Source organism: Rhipicephalus microplus, unplaced genomic scaffold (genome assembly GCF_043290135.1).
Source record: "Rhipicephalus microplus isolate Deutch F79 unplaced genomic scaffold, USDA_Rmic scaffold_15, whole genome shotgun sequence".
NCBI lineage: Eukaryota > Metazoa > Arthropoda > Arachnida > Ixodida > Ixodidae > Rhipicephalus > Rhipicephalus microplus.
In genome coordinates, this window is record NW_027464588.1 from 18,666,469 (window position 1) to 18,683,706 (window position 17,238).

General features: G+C 45.8%; 1 protein-coding gene across 6 annotated transcripts in view; it reads left to right on the top strand.

Annotated features, from left to right (window-relative positions):
• The window catches only part of LOC119185467 (uncharacterized), a 631,054-nt gene that overhangs the window by 483,789 nt on the left and 130,027 nt on the right, over positions 1–17,238 (top strand). For 4 of the 6 annotated variants that reach the window (XM_075883180.1, XM_075883179.1, XM_075883181.1 and 1 more), the window contains one exon: positions 6,271–6,497. The exons of 1 other annotated variant lie outside the window; for it this stretch is intronic. In XM_075883180.1, the coding sequence (XP_075739295.1) occupies positions 6,271–6,497 (227 nt within the window). Of the gene's footprint in view, positions 1–6,270; positions 6,498–11,867; positions 15,163–17,238 lie in introns of those variants that run through there. One more of the 6 variants, XM_075883183.1, reaches the window with a different exon arrangement.

Below are 17,238 nucleotides of genomic sequence, written 5' to 3' on the forward strand. Positions count from 1 at the left end.
AAAGGTAGGGCTTTGCAGCTTGCTCACTACGTGAAAGACAAACTTTATGCTACAACACTCTCAGGTCTTGTGGCTCTTCTTGTGCGTCGCCTTCATCAAAAACTTAAGATCCCAAGTGATTTGCGTCTGGGTGTTGCTGTGACGCTTGCGAGCTAAAATAGATTGTAGTCATAACTTATCCAGAATTGTGGACCTTAATTGGTGCTACGAGAGCGGTATTACAGGGCTAATAAATAGCAGGAGGAAATCACTTTGGCTCATTATTTTTCACAAAGGCTCTACATCGTACGTTATCACTCACAAGCTATATAAAAATAAAATGGCCGCGTCCGCAGCCCCATCAAACGCTACAAGTTTGGGTATCCTTTTGAAAATTTTGATGGGCGAGATGAGGAGGTTGATGAGAAGCTAAAATACGAAAAGCGTGATAACGTGAACCGTGCCCACTTCATACTGTGTTCCTTACCCGCTCGAAGACATTTCAACAAGCGGTTTCGTTATCGATATATTACTTGAGCTGGAGAGATAAAGCCTACACAGTGACCAAGCGACCCACAGTAAAGTGTACAGTTCGCCCGCATTTGCTACAAAAATACAGACAGGATACTCATCATTCTTTTTAAGGTTATGCAAATCACTTCGAGCGAATACACAGTGTTCGTACTCCTCATAGCGGGTAACCAAAACAATGAATGCAACGAAAGAGTGGTTAGTCCAGTTGAACTGAATATAAGCATATAAGACCATAATGAAGTCTGCTGTAACGAAGTAATAACATAACAAAGCTATTGCAGGATTCGGCTCAACTCGAATACTTTAGTGTAAACCCGCCGCTAATTGCTAACCTTTGAACTTGTCAAGCTGTATGCCTGAGATTGAAGACTGGAACCTAACCCTATCTAAGTTTCGGTTCACAAAACACACATGCCAACATAAACGAACCCGGCAAAACATTTTCAGAAACTTCGCGCGACAACCAGCAGAGCAGGAATGAAAATCGCCAACACTTAACAGATGGTGATACAAAACATTGCACACTTTCAGGTGATGTGCAGTGGCCTCAATCATGGCAAGAAAGTGAGATTCAAGTTATACATATGCAAAAGCTGCTTCTGATGGCACAGTGAGATTCCCAAAAAGTTTCCTGGGGACGTGGTGTGCTATGAGCATTGGGAAATACTGGTGGGTCCGCTGTGCTGCTACTTTGGCTTGCAGATGTTTAATGGTTTGCTTGTACTTCATTGATGGAGACATTGTCGCTGACACACAGGAACGCACCGCAATAAACAAAAAATGGATGTAAAAGCGAAGAACAACTAATCCCATACGAGCACTTTCCTCGCTCTTTCAGACCCAAGGTGCACAACTTTCAGTGGTGCAAAGTTTTCGATTCCGCTACCTAAAAACAAATCATTCACAATGTTGACAATGCACAAAAAAAATGAAAATCACTGAGAGCCCACCCTTACATTTTGTATGTGCACACGTAGTGTCCTTTTGAGGAGAGTTTTTTCAGAATGCTCTAAACATAAAATAGCACATTAAAAACAACTGCAATAAAAGCATAGTCACCAATTTATCTAGGGCACTCAGGCGTGGAGCTGTTGGCGGAGACGTCTTCTGGAGGGTCTTGCGAAGCTTGTTCAGTGCCTCGGACAGTGCTGTCGGAACAATCTTGCGAGCGGCCTGCGGAAGTCTCTATATCAATCCACTCTGGCGTTGAAGTGAACATACAACTTACCGGTCACACAAGTTCCTATTGTGACAGCTGAACGACTGGTTAAGGTTTTTCCGGCAAGACGAAGTCAGCAGAAATTCTTTCACCAGCTACAAAGGAGCTGCCACCTGCAGAGGTTTGGTCAACAGTCAATTTGGGTAAAAAAAAAATCCGACACTGAACCCACCCTGCTCATCGGGGCACCTTAATGTGTGTGAGCCGCTTTTTGAAGCCTCTACCGCAGGTCTTGAAGAAATGAAATTACGACAATGTGTCAGTAAGAGGCTGAAAATAACACAAACTGAAGCTCATCCGCACCTTGCAGTGCAGCTTCTGCAGTCATGTCACAGTCACTATTTGAAGCGACGCTCAGAAAACGTGCATATATGTGCAGTTGGTACAAGTTACAAAGCTTGTAGCATGGGGAAACTTTAACAGCTCTTTCAAACGCATAAATTGGTCGAACGTGGAAGAAAAGAGAAGGCACCAACTAGGAAACAAGTAATTTGTGATTTTTGGAATTATCAACAGTGCCAGCTTTTACCGATGAAAGGTATATGTACATGTGCACTCAGGCTTGAAGATAACGTGAAATAGCCCTTTAAAGTCTTTCAAAACAAGTTGCGCAGGTCAAGAGCATAAAAAAAACGACAGAAATGTAAAGCTGCTGTTAGGAAGGTAATAGCCCACAATTCACAAAATTTAAGACTTTCCAAGTGTTACTTCTATAGTGAGGTTTCTCCATCGGCTACAAAGATCTTCGCAGTTAACTGTCGCCACTGATTCAATACAAGTGACTGCTATTGCACATATTTGAGTTTCAGTCAATCACTTACATGGTGCAGCTGGTTGCACACTGGGAACAGCCATTCTTGTAAGCCTTGTGTGCCCAGGGTCCATGAAACTTTGAGCAGTAAAATGGTCGCTACAAACCCTGTACGTTGCGTACAATAGGCTGGCCGCTTACTCAGGAGATCATCGCATCCAGCATACTGCATCCATGCTTTCATCCTGCATTGGCAAGGAACTATCAGCTGAAAGGGGAAGTGCTTGAATAGTGATTTTTTATTGTTACCTTCACTGAGCAAGTACGAACTGTAAGCCTAAAGACATGCAAACCATACAAAAATTTTAACACGCCTGCTGTCCCGTGGTATGCGGAAGAAACTCGTCCCAGGCTTCTTGTGGGTTCTGCCATTGTTGGAGCACCACGATACACAGCAGCAGCTGCCGTAGCTTAGAACGCCGAACGGCATGGCATCAGCGCGGTCTGAAAATGTTAGTAAGTGGATGCTTCGCTGTCAAATTACGAAAAAGATATGTGCATGTCATAAGTGTACCAACAAACCCCTTTGAATGATTAGCTAATCGATGCACAATACAAAAACAGTGATACATCTCTGACCCATAAAACTCTGACTTGCAAAGATATACGTCAAGACCACGTACAAAGATCTTCAGAAGTTTCCAGGCCGCTATCCCTTGTAATGCAATGGTATCGCGGCCTCGGAACTTTGGAACACTTTCGTACGTACGCAGTATAAGCAGTACATTAGGAAGAAAAATCGTAGTTGAAATTTGTGCGGTAAAATTATATTGGAAACGTCAAAAAAATTGTGAGCAACTTGCACTAGTGGCACAAGGCTAGCGAAGAAACGAAGATGATGGCCACTTGGCTAGACCAGATTTGCCTCCGGCACACCAAGAATTATTCGTGTTTCGAGCCTTCGGGAAACGCGTCGTGAAGCATGCGAGGCCCAGCGAACGCTTCTCAATATTTTGCACCGAGCCACCGAGCCTATGACCTAGCTGCCCAGCTATGCTCAGTGCACAGACGCTCGCGTCCGTGGCAGACGCAGCACGCATCGCCTCGGCTTGACGCCGTGCCGCCTTTGCTAGACTGCATACGTTGCACAATGTTCCCGTCTAGCCACCGCATAGAGCCACAAACTTTCTTTTTAGCGAACCTCCCAGTCCTTACAAGCTTCAGAAAAAGGTTACAACTGCGTGAATTAGACGCCACGTAAGAAACAAACTCGCACACACGAAGCGCAACGTGTGTGTGCATCTTTCTATGTTTGTTGCATGGTGTCTTATTCGCGCAGGTGTAACCGTTTTCTGGGAAAATGACCCAACAAGCCCAACAACATGTCATTCAACAAGCTTCGCTTGAAAACGTGCCTCACCTGTTATCTCACGCACGAAAACGCCGATGCAGCAGACGTTGTCGAAAGCGACGAAAGCTTCTCGCTGCCAGTCATGCATGGGCTTGTCGCTGGGTGGATGGTGTTTATGACAGTACGGCTGAAGAAAAATAATCGCGTAAGGTGTGTTGAATAAATTGTTTTTATGTATAAAGAACAAACCAGATTTGGGCGTATAATTATAATTTTGTTAAAACAATTCTGTTGCATTGATTATAACTGTTTTTTTTGCGCTTACGCCCTCTGACGTTTGGTGAGAGCACTAGTTCTTTACGTAATCGTGACGCACTTCCTGTGGCCAGGTTTCGCGGAGTGTCCTCTCTTGTCTTCTTCTTTCTATATGTGTGTGCCGGCAAACATCGGCGTGATGACCGACTCCTGCGCACGTTCTGCAAACATTGACTTGTCGCTTGTAGAGCGAGCAGGGAACCATGGCAGTACCACACATCACTGTGCTCAGAGCGCGCTACCCGTCGAAGACGATTGTGATAACTTTGGTCTTTTCGAAGCGTCCTGCCTCGATGGCAGTAGAATTTCGGCCGTGCACAGTCATGCGTTTGAGCGTTGCATCGTCAAGGGAGAGGTCAACGTTCTTAATGACGCCCTTGCATGTATTTCGGGTGCGGCCACGATTGTGGCAACATTGAAGGAGCCTTGGTTTGTGTGGAGTTTCTGCAGATTCACGTATGATGTGGCATAATTTTGGCGTGGTGTAGGAATAACGATGATGTTTTGCATCTTGTTGGGGCAGATCGTGTCCTCCCGTGCTTGTTCGTTGGTGATCTTGGCGGCCATGATGATGGCTCTCGCCAGCAGAACAAGGTCGACTTTGGCTACGTCTAACTTGGTCTCATGATTACCTTGATCTGGTCATTGGGTAGGCGGGGTAGCCTGAAAGCGGATACCACCCGGTGTAGAGCCGATTGACTCTTTTTGGAGCCCCTGGGGTGCTTCGGTTGGTTGTTGTGCTCGACCATCCCAGTGGCTAGCTTCTCGTTCAGTGGATTCGTCTGTCTTCAGCGTCGCATGGCGGTGGCCCATCCTGGTCCGTCGACGATCTCCGCGCTTACTTCTATTCCCTCCATGGTTATAGTGAAAGACATTTTCTGTGCCTGGTTGTCGGCTGTGGCGTGCGGGAGGTGATCCAGCAGCTGCAGCGCCTGGCCGTGCACTTGGCTACGTGTAATAACCGCACTCCTCGCCAACCCTAGGCATGGTTAGGGTAAGCAAGGACACTCGGCGCTTCGCAACTCTAAAGCCCTAAAAGATGTCCAAGAGTTCACTCACCGCCAAAAATCGCGTCTCCACTGAAACCGCAAAGCTTACTTGTTCGAATAAGCAGACAGTCAAGTATCTTGGAGAAAACAAACGACCAAAAACATTTAGGAAAGCGGGAGCAGACGTTTTCACGTCCACGCTCTTCGACGCCACCTAACGGTCCCCCCTTTCTACAGAGAGAGGGCGCGGCGCCGCGTCAAAAGGCTTCGCGCTGGCGCGCTGCGAGGAATACGTGTGGTTAGGCTTCAAAGAAACACTAAAGGCAAATAATAAATCGACGTTGATAGTTGAAATGGCAGTCCAGAAACCTTGTAGTGTTACTTTTGTGCCAAGGAACGGCCTATTTTGAAATAAAATCCCGTTTAATAGTCCGCATCGGGTTATCACGCTTCAAATTACCCGCCTCAAGAAGCAGACCGACCGGACTGATTCACGTCACTGTCGCCGTGGACAACCTTGCCAGTCTTTACTGCGCTAGTAGAAGCAGGCCGAAAGCAGCGGGAGCCACAGCAGCAACAAAGGCCATTGATCAATTTCCCACCATTGGCTCTGAGCATGCAGACGTTTTTTTTTTTTTTTTTGTTGTTGTTTCAACTGCGCCCCGCTAGATAACACCGCCTGTTCTGTGTAACAACGTGAAACTTGAATTTTTGAACCACTCGCGTCATTCTCCATGGTAGCGTCAGGTGGTCCTTTCTTCCATGAATCAAGCAAAAGCAAACTCGCAGCATTTTATTGCGTCTGTTGATGTACGGAAGGTTCTTTATTTATTGCAGTTAGATCGACTACTAATGATTAATTTTAGGCGGTCCTTCTGATGTCATCTGCATCATTTTCAAAATGTCCTATTGCGGTGCTTGGGCTCTTGTGCGTTTACTTTAATTTCTCGGTAAGTAGGACATTGTTGTTGATAATATTGTCGTTTTAGGTGTCATACATTGAGCTTTCACTCTGACGTAAATTGTTGTTTGATTTAGGTTCCTTCAAGATTTACTTTGCACCAAAAATAAGCACCATAAAAATGGCTGTTGGTCCCTTTACCGCAAATGGCCATTGCTTTCTTGTGTGCAGATCCTTCCTAAGTGTAGCCATGCGTTCTACACGTATTGTCGGCATGCCCGGCACGAATTTTTCTACCAACCCGATACCGACATGTGTTACGAGTCCAATGGGGTGAACGTCTGCACCAGAGGAACAAACAGGTTCGCCACCCTGGAACACTGCGTTCACAGTTGCGTTTCTACCACGCACCCGGATGGCAAGTGCTTCGGCAAGCCGATGTTCACGCGTTGCGCAAGGTATGTGTAGGATATCTTACGATATGTCTCGATCTATGTTTTTACTACAGACCTGAACTGTGAAGGGAGAGTAGAACCGGAAAGGAATCTATTTAGTACTGTCAGGTTCTAAATACCATTTGCATTCATGATCAATAAGTCGTCCAGCAATGTTAAGTTCTGATCGTACAGTATGGTTAGTGGTGGCGTGTTGCAGTTCTTGTTAGGTGTCATGCAGCCACGGAGTACTACTGGCGACCCCACAAGCATATATGGAAGCCACCATAACAATTAGAACACGTCTTATTTATTATTCCTGTGGACTTCATAAATCTCTCTAACCAATTACTGCATAAACCACCTTATTTTATCTTGTTTAGCCCTTTGTTCAGCATTCGTTATTGCTCATCTAACCAGCCACTCGCATGATACCATTTCTGAAACCTCTAGCGTCAATGAAATGTGAGGATGGTATCTCAAGCAGAAGTGGATTTAGCATGCGATAAATACAAAAATACCACGTCGTCGTGGTCGCAACGTTGCTGTCTTATCCTACACCACCTCTACTGATATGCTACAAGTATCTCATCACTCTGCCGCACGCTGAGGACAACTCGCACAGATAATGTGTTTTCCTATAGTACATTTAGCACGATACGTAATACCGTAGCGTAAACGGTACAGTGTATGCGGCCCTGCTTCGAAATTCTTCCGTGTCATTCGCTGTGTATAGGCGAGATGTCCTGTCCGACTGGTGGTACTACGACCACAGCAAGTGCGTGCCCTGGTCCTTTCCTTCTGGTGGCTGCCCGGCCAACGGAAGTATGGTGTTTGCAACGGTCAAAGAGTGCGAGAGGCGTTGCCGAGATCCACACCATGAACCCCGCTGCGCAAAACCTGACCTAGTGGCCTGCGGTCGACGCCACCTCAAGTACCCGTACTTCGCCCACGTGTCGCCCGAAGACGGCCGCATGAGATGTTACCGCTCTTCGTCGGCCACACTGCGGCAGCACCAGTGCATCGTTGGTGAAAACCGGTTCCCTAACTTCGGAACTTGCGCAGTCGCCTGCCGGCAGAAGCCGCCATCTTACTAGCAAAGGCGACACTGTGCACCATTGTCGTGCTCTTCATCGTGTTCCTCCCAGTTTTTGCGCAGCCCAAAACCCCAGTTTTTTGCTCGGCGTTCGTGTACACAATGTTCAAGAGCCAATTTTTTATGCTAATTGGTTGTCATGAAGGATTTCACATTCACTTGGCAATCGTTTTTTTTCACTCTTCTATGCGGAAAATATATTTAATCTTTAATAGATACAACTGTATTATGCTTTTAGATAATGAACATGTAAAAATCGATGCTTCAGATATCCGCACAAATTAAATATATCAATGTATTTCACTGTACCCTAAAAGCAGGTAAACATGGCAAGTATACTTCCACTGCAAAGTCACAAATATTCGAAAATTGAGAAAGACGTCAGGAATTGCAAACTTGGCATGGCTAATCACCTACTGTAGTTTTTTATTGTTGAGAACATCGCTACACATAAGACATTTAAATATCGACAACAATGAGGGGATGAGCAGTGTGATGGAAAAAAATAGATGTTAAGCTTGCCTTTTTTACGCATATTGCGCTGATTTGGGCTTCTAGGCTGAGGACTGGAATAGCAACTGTTAATGGCTACATTTCAGTGAACTTAAATAAAAACTGCAGGCTACATAAAGGGCGAGGCAAAGCTTCATGTAAGTTTGTTTCAAATAAATCAAGATGTTTTATTGAGTCTCATGCTTGCATGTGGACCCGAAAAGTGTATAGCACACCTTGATATAAACGGAAATGGTAGTCATTGAATGAGGCAAACAATTCGCTATATACTCTAGAAGCTTTCGTCACTCTAAGAGTGTATTAAGTTAATTTAGAAAACATTCTAATTAATACAGTGGCAATAGCACAATTTCTTTTTTGCATTACCAATTTTGGATACGTCAGTCGTTATTCATTCTCTGTAGACTTCTAGGTTTATTAACACATCAATTGTAAATATAATAAAGCTTTGCATCGCTACTTTCTCATGTCAACACACGCACATCTGTGACAGCTTCTGAGCCCAGTAACAACCGCATTTTACCACGGTTACTACAACATAAAAAATTAAACGCACACACTTCCTTAACAGGAATGAACAAAATATTTTTTGTTAATTTTGGGTTAATGGGAGGTTGCGGTGGGATAAAGGGTAAAATGAGGAAGTAGATAATTAAAGGTGGCCTTCTTAGCCTTTTAAGCATAACTTCAAAAGGCCTCCTGAATGTCGGGTCCCGAGCTGCGGAAGGCAGCCTATGAGTGCTCCTTGGCCTCACTATAGGCATTGAAATATTGAGGAAAGGCTGAACACCGCTTGATGTCGTTTGTCTGCACTGGAAGCGAGCGAGTGAAACAAAACTATTAGGTTCACAATAGACGCGAGTTAACTCAGCGTCACCTGACTAGGCCCACTCGGGGACGGTCAGGTCTCGCGGGCCCTCTGGACGGCCAGGATTTGACGCAGGTTCTTCTAGAAGGGTAACTGGAGCCCGGAGAAAGGGAGGAACGTTAATGTGTGTCCGCCCGGTACTAAAAATAGACGCGGAAGTAGCGACGTGCTCGTGGCTCAGAAGACGGAATACAGCGATGAGAAAGCGCTACTTCTATAACTCTACAATGCAGCATGTCATGGCGCCTCTAGAAAACCTGTCAAGTTGTAGAGAATGAAAGATGGGGGGAGAAAGGCGTGCCTGGTCCAGCATGTAGTGAGGGACAGGTGTCACGTCCAAAAGGATATTCAGCCCAGTGTATCAACTTAATGCAGCACCCACGGGAAAACGGCTGTGCTTATGGGCACGAAGAAGTAGATCTGCATGTGTCGTCACTGGCGACGAAGTTCGATTAACATGGCGGCTCGCTGTGATTGTAGCGCAGGTCAGTGACACAAAGCAGGTAGCTCTGTGTACGTCCGGAAGGACCCGGTAAGACCAGGGCAGTGCACAAAGCTAACCAACACAGCATGGCATCGGAACTTCATGAGGACAAGATCTTACTAACAACTTACTGCAACAACTTCTAATTACTCGAGATAAGCACCTTCTCAGGGTTGCCGTTAGCGGGTACTATGCGCCGAATTGGCTGCTTTGCGACTCCGTCTTGTGACGGGAGTTCATGTTGACCCCATGTCTAGTTTTTGACTACTTTCAAACTTATGCCTTGGTACATTAACAAGGCAATATTCATTGTTTCCTGGTAAAATTCACTCTTTCGAAGATATTCTGTCCTGTCAGCCGACGTGCGAAAGCGTCCTCATTGCAGCAGGCTATATGAGCATCAATGCAGAGTTTGGTGTGCATGTATATACGGAGTGGCGAAGTTGTGTGCGCCTTGGAAAATGCGTGTACGCTGCTCATACAGCCAACATCTTTGCAGGTGCAAGTTTGTCGCATTCCTGTATACATGCAGTGCCTGTTCAAGAGTGAAATTGATAAAAGCACTCATCCGAAACAATGTGAAGCTGGGCTGTTCATCTTGAATCATACTGTTACGTGAAGGATAGTCGCTTGCACTGTTGACCATTTAAAAGGTATCTATACAACAGTGGTCGCACTGCTAACCAGTTCAGGTCAGAGCGGGAAGCGAGAGATCTTCGTTCTCTTTGTCGGGTGCATGCGCGCATGGTTCAAGAGGCTATAATTATGCATGTGGCAATAGTATTTGAGGACGGACTGATGTTGCGTAAACTCCACTAATCATATTCAGTCTCCTGCTTTAATGTTGAACTTTCGTAATAACTTTTTGAGTGCAATGAATTACTCTTTCTTGAAGACTCTTTTTTTTGCGTAAACCACGTATACGCACGCACACTAAATTTAGGACAATATCAATTCACTTTTTTGGAACCTATTTTTGCCCTGAAGACCAAAGTAGAGAGAAAAGGTTGATATAGTTTAGCTTAATAGAAATTATGTAATTTATTCTTAAATAATAAAAAATTGTACTGATAGTACTGTTCTTGTTCTATCTGGCTATACATTTGACGATAAAATTTTATTAGTTGCCTACTTTGGCTTTAGCATAACCTCTGATTTTAAAGCCTAGCCAAGGCAAATCTTGAACGTCATGTCACTACAAATCTGGGCACTAGAGACAATGTTGGCTGTGATGAAAGTGTGCGAAAGCAGCTGGAAGGGGAGATGATGGAAACGACATGGCGCGCATAATTAAGCATTAAGTTTATTGAGCACTGTACGTTCCAGAACTTAAAAGAACACCAGCGATTTCGCTGTATTATATAGCCTAGCATGTATACGAGCCAAGATGTTCAACCAAATGGTCATTTTTTGGCAATCTTCGGCTGCAGGCAAAGCTATTGTTGTACTGTGAGCGTTCTTACTCTTGGTCTGCTCAAGTTCTCCATCGAAATAAATATGTTTATTTCGATAGTTATGTATTTATTGACTGAGCTCATGCATTCTTCGGCATCACACTAACATGACACCTCATAAAGCTGTTTAGGCGTCCGCGAACCAAATACACACATGAAGTTGTGAAGCAAATTTCAAATGTGAACAGAGTACTAACGTTGCCTCGGACTACAAAAGCACCCTTAATCAATCAAAGTTTAATCCTGAGGATGGGTTACAACCTGAAAAAAAACAGCAGGACGATTGCAGCTGTCGTGTTGGAGCATTCTATAGGAAACCACGAACATACCACTAGTTAGCATTCTAAAACGCAGAAGTATCTATTTTCCAAGTGGAAGTTTCTCGAATTCAATATGGCTGTGCCACGCTCACTTTTCAGCGAAAGGTAGCGCAAAGACATGTTTCGAAAAGAGAGAGTATATACTTTCAGCGCATATCGAGTCTCGGCTGTGGATCTTATTGTATTGCCCTGACGCACACATTCGAAACCTTCACTCCGGCATTTTAATGAAGACTACGAGCAGACGACCGGGACAGCTCGTGCTTAAAATACACAGATGCACATGCATCCGGTACACATAATTCTGGCGTCACTACCGCAGCTGAAACTTCTGTGCAATGTTGTTGCTTTGAAAAAAAAATTACCCGCAGCTTCCCTCGGGGGAACACTGAGGAGGATGCGGAGCATATAATTGGTTAACGGGGTGTTAAAGTGCGACTTACTTGGGTCGATGGCTAAATTGGTTAACGTGGTTGTGAAATGGGGCAGCTTGGGCTAGTTGGTATGGCATGACGATAGTTATTGCGCGAGAACAAAACGACGACACAGAGACAAGAAGGACAGGAAGGTGTCTTTCGTGTCCTTCTTGTCTCTGTGTCGTCGTTTTGTTCTCGCGCAATAACTATCGTCATGTGAAATGGGGTGTTAAATTGCGACTTACTTGGGTCGACGGCTAAATTGGTTAACGTGGTTGTAGGAGGGGGTGTTAAATGAGTGAACACGTACACACGTATGCGAAAGGACGGCGCTGGTTGAAGGGACGTCGATCATTGTGTTTCTGGATTCGTTGGAATTCATTTCACCGCGACCTTGGACGTCGACGCGCCGTACAAACCAACCGACGAGCGGCAACTGAGCGAGCGAGCGCCGACCTTGAGTATATATACAGCGCGACGGCGCATGCACTGTCAGCTGTTGAATGTTCTCGAAGGAGAAGCGCGCGCGCGGCACAGATGGCGACGGCGCGATGGCGCATGCGCTGTCAGCTGTCGAATGTTCTCGAAGGAGAAGCGCGCGCGGCACAGATGGTGGGCGACGGCGCTACGGCGCATGCGCGCGTGTCAGCTGTCGAATGTTCGAGAAGCGGTGCGGACGGCGCACTACAAGGCGCGAGTATAAGATGCTTCCGCATCTAAAACTCATTGCCGAGCAGCATGTTTACGGCAGCACAAATGCAGCTTGCAGTGGGAGTTCGCGAAAAACTGGCATCCCCGTTCATTCAACATTACGGAAAGCGAAAAAGGACACTGCACAAATGAAGGTTACACCATGTGTTTTCTATAGCACTTCTTAACATTGTTGTTGCGCACAAGCTAGGCCCTCTAAACCTAATTTTATAAATTGAGCCTATTCAACGTCAACTGGAACCGCATGACGCAAGTCAATCGGGCCAGCTGTGCGTGTTACCCTATTCGGTCTATAAGAGCATGCAAAAAACACATTTTAGAAAACAGGAACAGGCATACGAGGCGGGCGACACCCACATTTTTTTAACCTGGTCCAAGTGACGCATTAAATGCCCTTTACGAGTCCAGTCTTGCGAAAGAATTCAATGCGAAAGACTTCTGAATCCCAGCAAGGTCGGCTCCCTTCGTGGCTTCTTTGCCCGAGTGGAGCTTCTGCGGCAACGCATCTGCCGAAGTGCGCGCACTTTTGCGGCTTCGGACACAGGCCAACGACGACTGCTTTCAGAGAGATCGGTGCCGTGCCTGCGTCAATGTTTGTCGCATACAACCGGAGCACCTGCAAACGTTACAGCGGTGCCTGCGCTTTTTTCTAAGCTCTCCAGGTGAGACGTTTGCTCGTTATTTCGGTCCAACCTAGCACCAATGCTTCAGCACGCTTCGGCTGTCAGTCAAATGTTTAATCTTATCACTCTTAGTCAGATTTGATCGTTATCGCTAAGCTAAATCATTGCCGAGCTTTAGTGCAGACAACAAAATAGATCACAGCGTGGCGTATGTATTCCGAGTGATTAGAGATTTCTAAATATAGAATACATATTTTAAAATATTTGTCAGCTGTCAGCCAGGCAGATAGCTTTCTCTAAGCCAATCACCGGGGATTGAAATACGAGTAAAATGGACCACAAAGCTCGGCGCCATCCTGAAACCTAAGGAGAAGCAGTGCGAGTTTCATGCTTGCTTTCGCATGTTCTTTTCAATAGAGAGCAAAAATGTGTTGACTTTGTATACTACGAACTAAAAAAGAAAGAAAGGAATTGCCGCACATAAACATCCTAGGGACTACGAAGTTTTCGCGATTTATCCAAGTGGTTTAGGTGGCCAATGTCCATGGACTAAATAGACGCGACTAGCACATAGTGAGCTCTTCCAACGTTGGGACGTGCAGACTTAAGCAACACTGCCAAATCGTGGGCAGTGCTGAATTGCCCATAGCTGATCTCCGTGGCTGATAGCTGATCCCTGTTGTTAGAGTTTCTAATAGCGGAGCAACACTTTGCTTGGTTGGCTTGATTGCCACCCAGTTAAGAAAGACATGGCTAGAGTACCCCACTTTTCAAAATTTAAGTGGAGGTCTAACTTCATCTGCATTTTCTGGTGGCATATTGGCAAAATATTAGTATATATTTTGTTATAATAATATATTTTCTATTTTCTTTTTTTAGTTATAATACACCAAGAGAGTGAATAAATCTTCCCCATGTCAAGTTCTTGGTGAACGTTTTTATGTAAATAGGAACATCATCATCATCATCACCACCATCCATAACAACGCATGCTGCAATCGGTCGACCGGCCAGTTACGCTCATCGAGGATGGTAGCGACACCCGTCGGGGGAGCTTCACAAAGCCCCGTCCGCTCGCCTGGCTTCCCGTGTTGCTGGTGTCGGCGCTGATTTCCTGTGCCTACTACGCCTATGTTCTGGTTTTCTGCAGGCTTATTGTCGCAGAGGAGAGCACAGCCAAGGCCGTAGCGTTCGGCGCCGGATATCATCTGCTTCTGTCCATGTGCATCTGGCAAGTCGCAGAGTGCCTAACCAGGACATTCGTTTCTCTGGTGCTGTGCACATGTTCTGGGTGTCGCTCCAGTAGGTCTTCTTGCGCTTTGTTTTGTGCGTGCATGTTTCCACGGGAGTGAGAATATTCGAAATAAATACCAAACGCAATATATTTACAAATGTACACGGTGAGTCCTCCAGCAGAGAGGGTGGAACACCGCAACCAACAACAACACGAGTAAAGTTACAATCGTTATCTTCAGCGCCTCCATTGATGGAGCATTCCTTCTTGTTCGTCTCGACTTTTAACAATGTTAACAAGCTTATGGCATCTGATGTCAGAGTAACTTGAAGAATAATGTCATTGCCAACGTCACATTGCTCCTTGCCTTTGCTATACGAAAACGTTGGAATCAACTACACAGATCCTGGGGAACGTGGTGCGATCGTTTTTGCATCAGGCTGATCACCTGCGCTCGTACCATCACTGCGTTCGTACGGAACAAAAGCTTAACTTCGTAACAAACTTTAATTTGCTGCATCTCGCCACAACCATTTGCCATGCGCTTCCACTTCTTTCTTAGGAATTCAAATGAACGTCGTGTTTGTTTCCGTAGTCTCTGAAATCTAAACAGCCACCTCATAGATCATCTTTCCCACCCTCAGTCAACTATACTCTGCACAAGTGTTTTGCGTTGTGAAATTTAGTATGATTTATTGTTTACGTAGTACTGCTCAAGGGTCGTTTACAGTTCGTACGCGAAGACGACGGCGACGGCGATTCCCGACGTTCCACCAGCGTACCTGTTGAGCGTGGTCCAGGAGCAGCTTCTGGCCAACTGTCACAACGAGCGCAAGCGGCATGGTCGGCTCGAGATGCTGGCATCGCAGAAAGGCGTGTTCACTCGGGGGCCAGATGGCTCCGCGCGTTACTGCGTGTTAAGCCATCTCCTCAAGCCGGACAGATGCCACCACTGCTCCAGGTGCCGAAGGTGAGCCCACGTACACAGTGCACTTTAACATAAGACGTCATCTGGTGGCTATAAAAGCGATTACTGCATCAATAAAAGATTTTGTTAGCGATGCATGTTGACGCTGCTTAAAAAAAAGAAGCCAAGAACCTACCCTTCGTTTGAGTCTCGTGCTTCTTTGATGTGCGAATGCTTTTTGTTGATAAAGTGTTCTCGTTCTGAGGGGCGTGTCACCTTTTTAGTCCTACAGTAAATGTGTATATGGACGCGTGCGTGAAATTAGTGACCCTTATAGAGCGGTTTTCCTCTTTGTATGTCATTCCTAAAGTGCCTACAGTACAAAGAACTGAAGATTAAAATGTTATACAACCTCTCTCGCAGTTTGTCGATATGCCACAAACGCAGACCTCCTATAAATATTTTCGCAGATGCATCATGAAGATGGACCATCACTGCCCGTGAATCAACAACTGCGTCTGCTTCAGCAGCTACAAGTTCTTCTTGCTCACTCTCTTCTACACGGTTGCACTGTGCCTATACGGCTTGGCCACCCTGACAGTCCACTTGGTTGAATGGTGGTTGGACGTGTGGCTTCGGAAGCCGTACGCTTTGGACGTGGGCTTCCTCCTGGTCGTGGGCACCATGCTGGCCATCGCTCTTGGCTACTTTCTCGTCATGCAACTTTTCATGGTGTCAAAGAACGAGACGATGCTCGAGAGGCTGCGCGACGTGACGTTTCAAGAACTCGGGGACTCGTTCGATCTCGGGAACCGCTACGAGAACTTCGTAGAGGTGTTCGGTCAGCGAAAACCATTTTGGATGATTCCCGTATTCACGAGTGTTGGCGACGGCGTCCGTTTCCCGACCAGGCAGCACACCACGCGAGACACGGTCGAGCCTCGGGCATCTGCCGTCGCGGTGAACTATTCTGCGGCTACCTACTCGATGGGGTCATCCGGTTTCGATAGCAGAGCTGACGTCGTGGATATAGAATGACAATCGATCGAGGCCTCTAGAGACTGCTGTAAAAAACGTAACACGACTGAATTTTGATGTTTTTTTTTCTTTTGAATTACGTTCTGATATGACTCACAATAAGCACATCACATGCTCCTAATTTCCCGAGTGTGGCGCTCCGTCTCTATTTGTGCCAAGCTACACCACATCTGTTCAATATATTTATCTTTGTTTTAATATTTTGGTACATCTGCGAATCGAGTAAAGGTCTCTCGCAACCTTTCACGCCCCCCCCCCCTCTTCCCCCTTCTACCGCTTTCACCACCCCGAGCTTCGCACAGTACCAACTGAGCACACATAAGGATTAATTTCATTTAGTAAAAATGACACCTCTTTTAGGATTCCCAAGATAGCCACATCACTATCTCGACTCCACCTCATATGTAAAACAGGTACCATGCTGTGATCCTACGAAATGCGCAGACCAGTACTCTACTAGTACGTAAAACCGCCTTTATGATAGGCCGCAATGAATACAGAAATGCTTCAAACGTGGAACGCACCCACTTTTGAGAAATGCACAATGAACTTATATGAAGTGACTATTTAACAAAACTTTGTATGTATATATATATATATATATATATATATATATTGTTACGTTTGAAAGAGACTGGTAGACGTTGAAAGGGGCCGTTTATTAGGTTGTGAGGGGCAGCTCAGAAGCGGCCGAAAGATTAAGGATCCTTCTGATCCTCTTCTTCCTTTCTCGCTTCACCTTATACGCTTCTTTGTCTTCGGGCATCTGCGCAACATTCCTCTCCGCGCAGACGAAGGCCGCTGGACAAGTCAGTCGAGTTGTCGTGGCGTGTACAGTTTCAGGTGGGCAACATGAACCACTTGAGTTTTGGCAGCTCGTCGACCACTCGCCGCGAGACGAGCTATTACATAGTTGACATCTGCAAGTCTGTCGACAATGACAAAAGGTCCATCGTAAGTGGCCAAAAACTTTTGGCTTAACCCGCGCTTGCGCATCGGAGTCCACAACCACACCATATCACCACGGCGATAAATCACTGGTCGATGGTGAATGTCATAGCGTACCTTCGCCTTCTCTTTCGATGCCAATGTGCGTAGTAG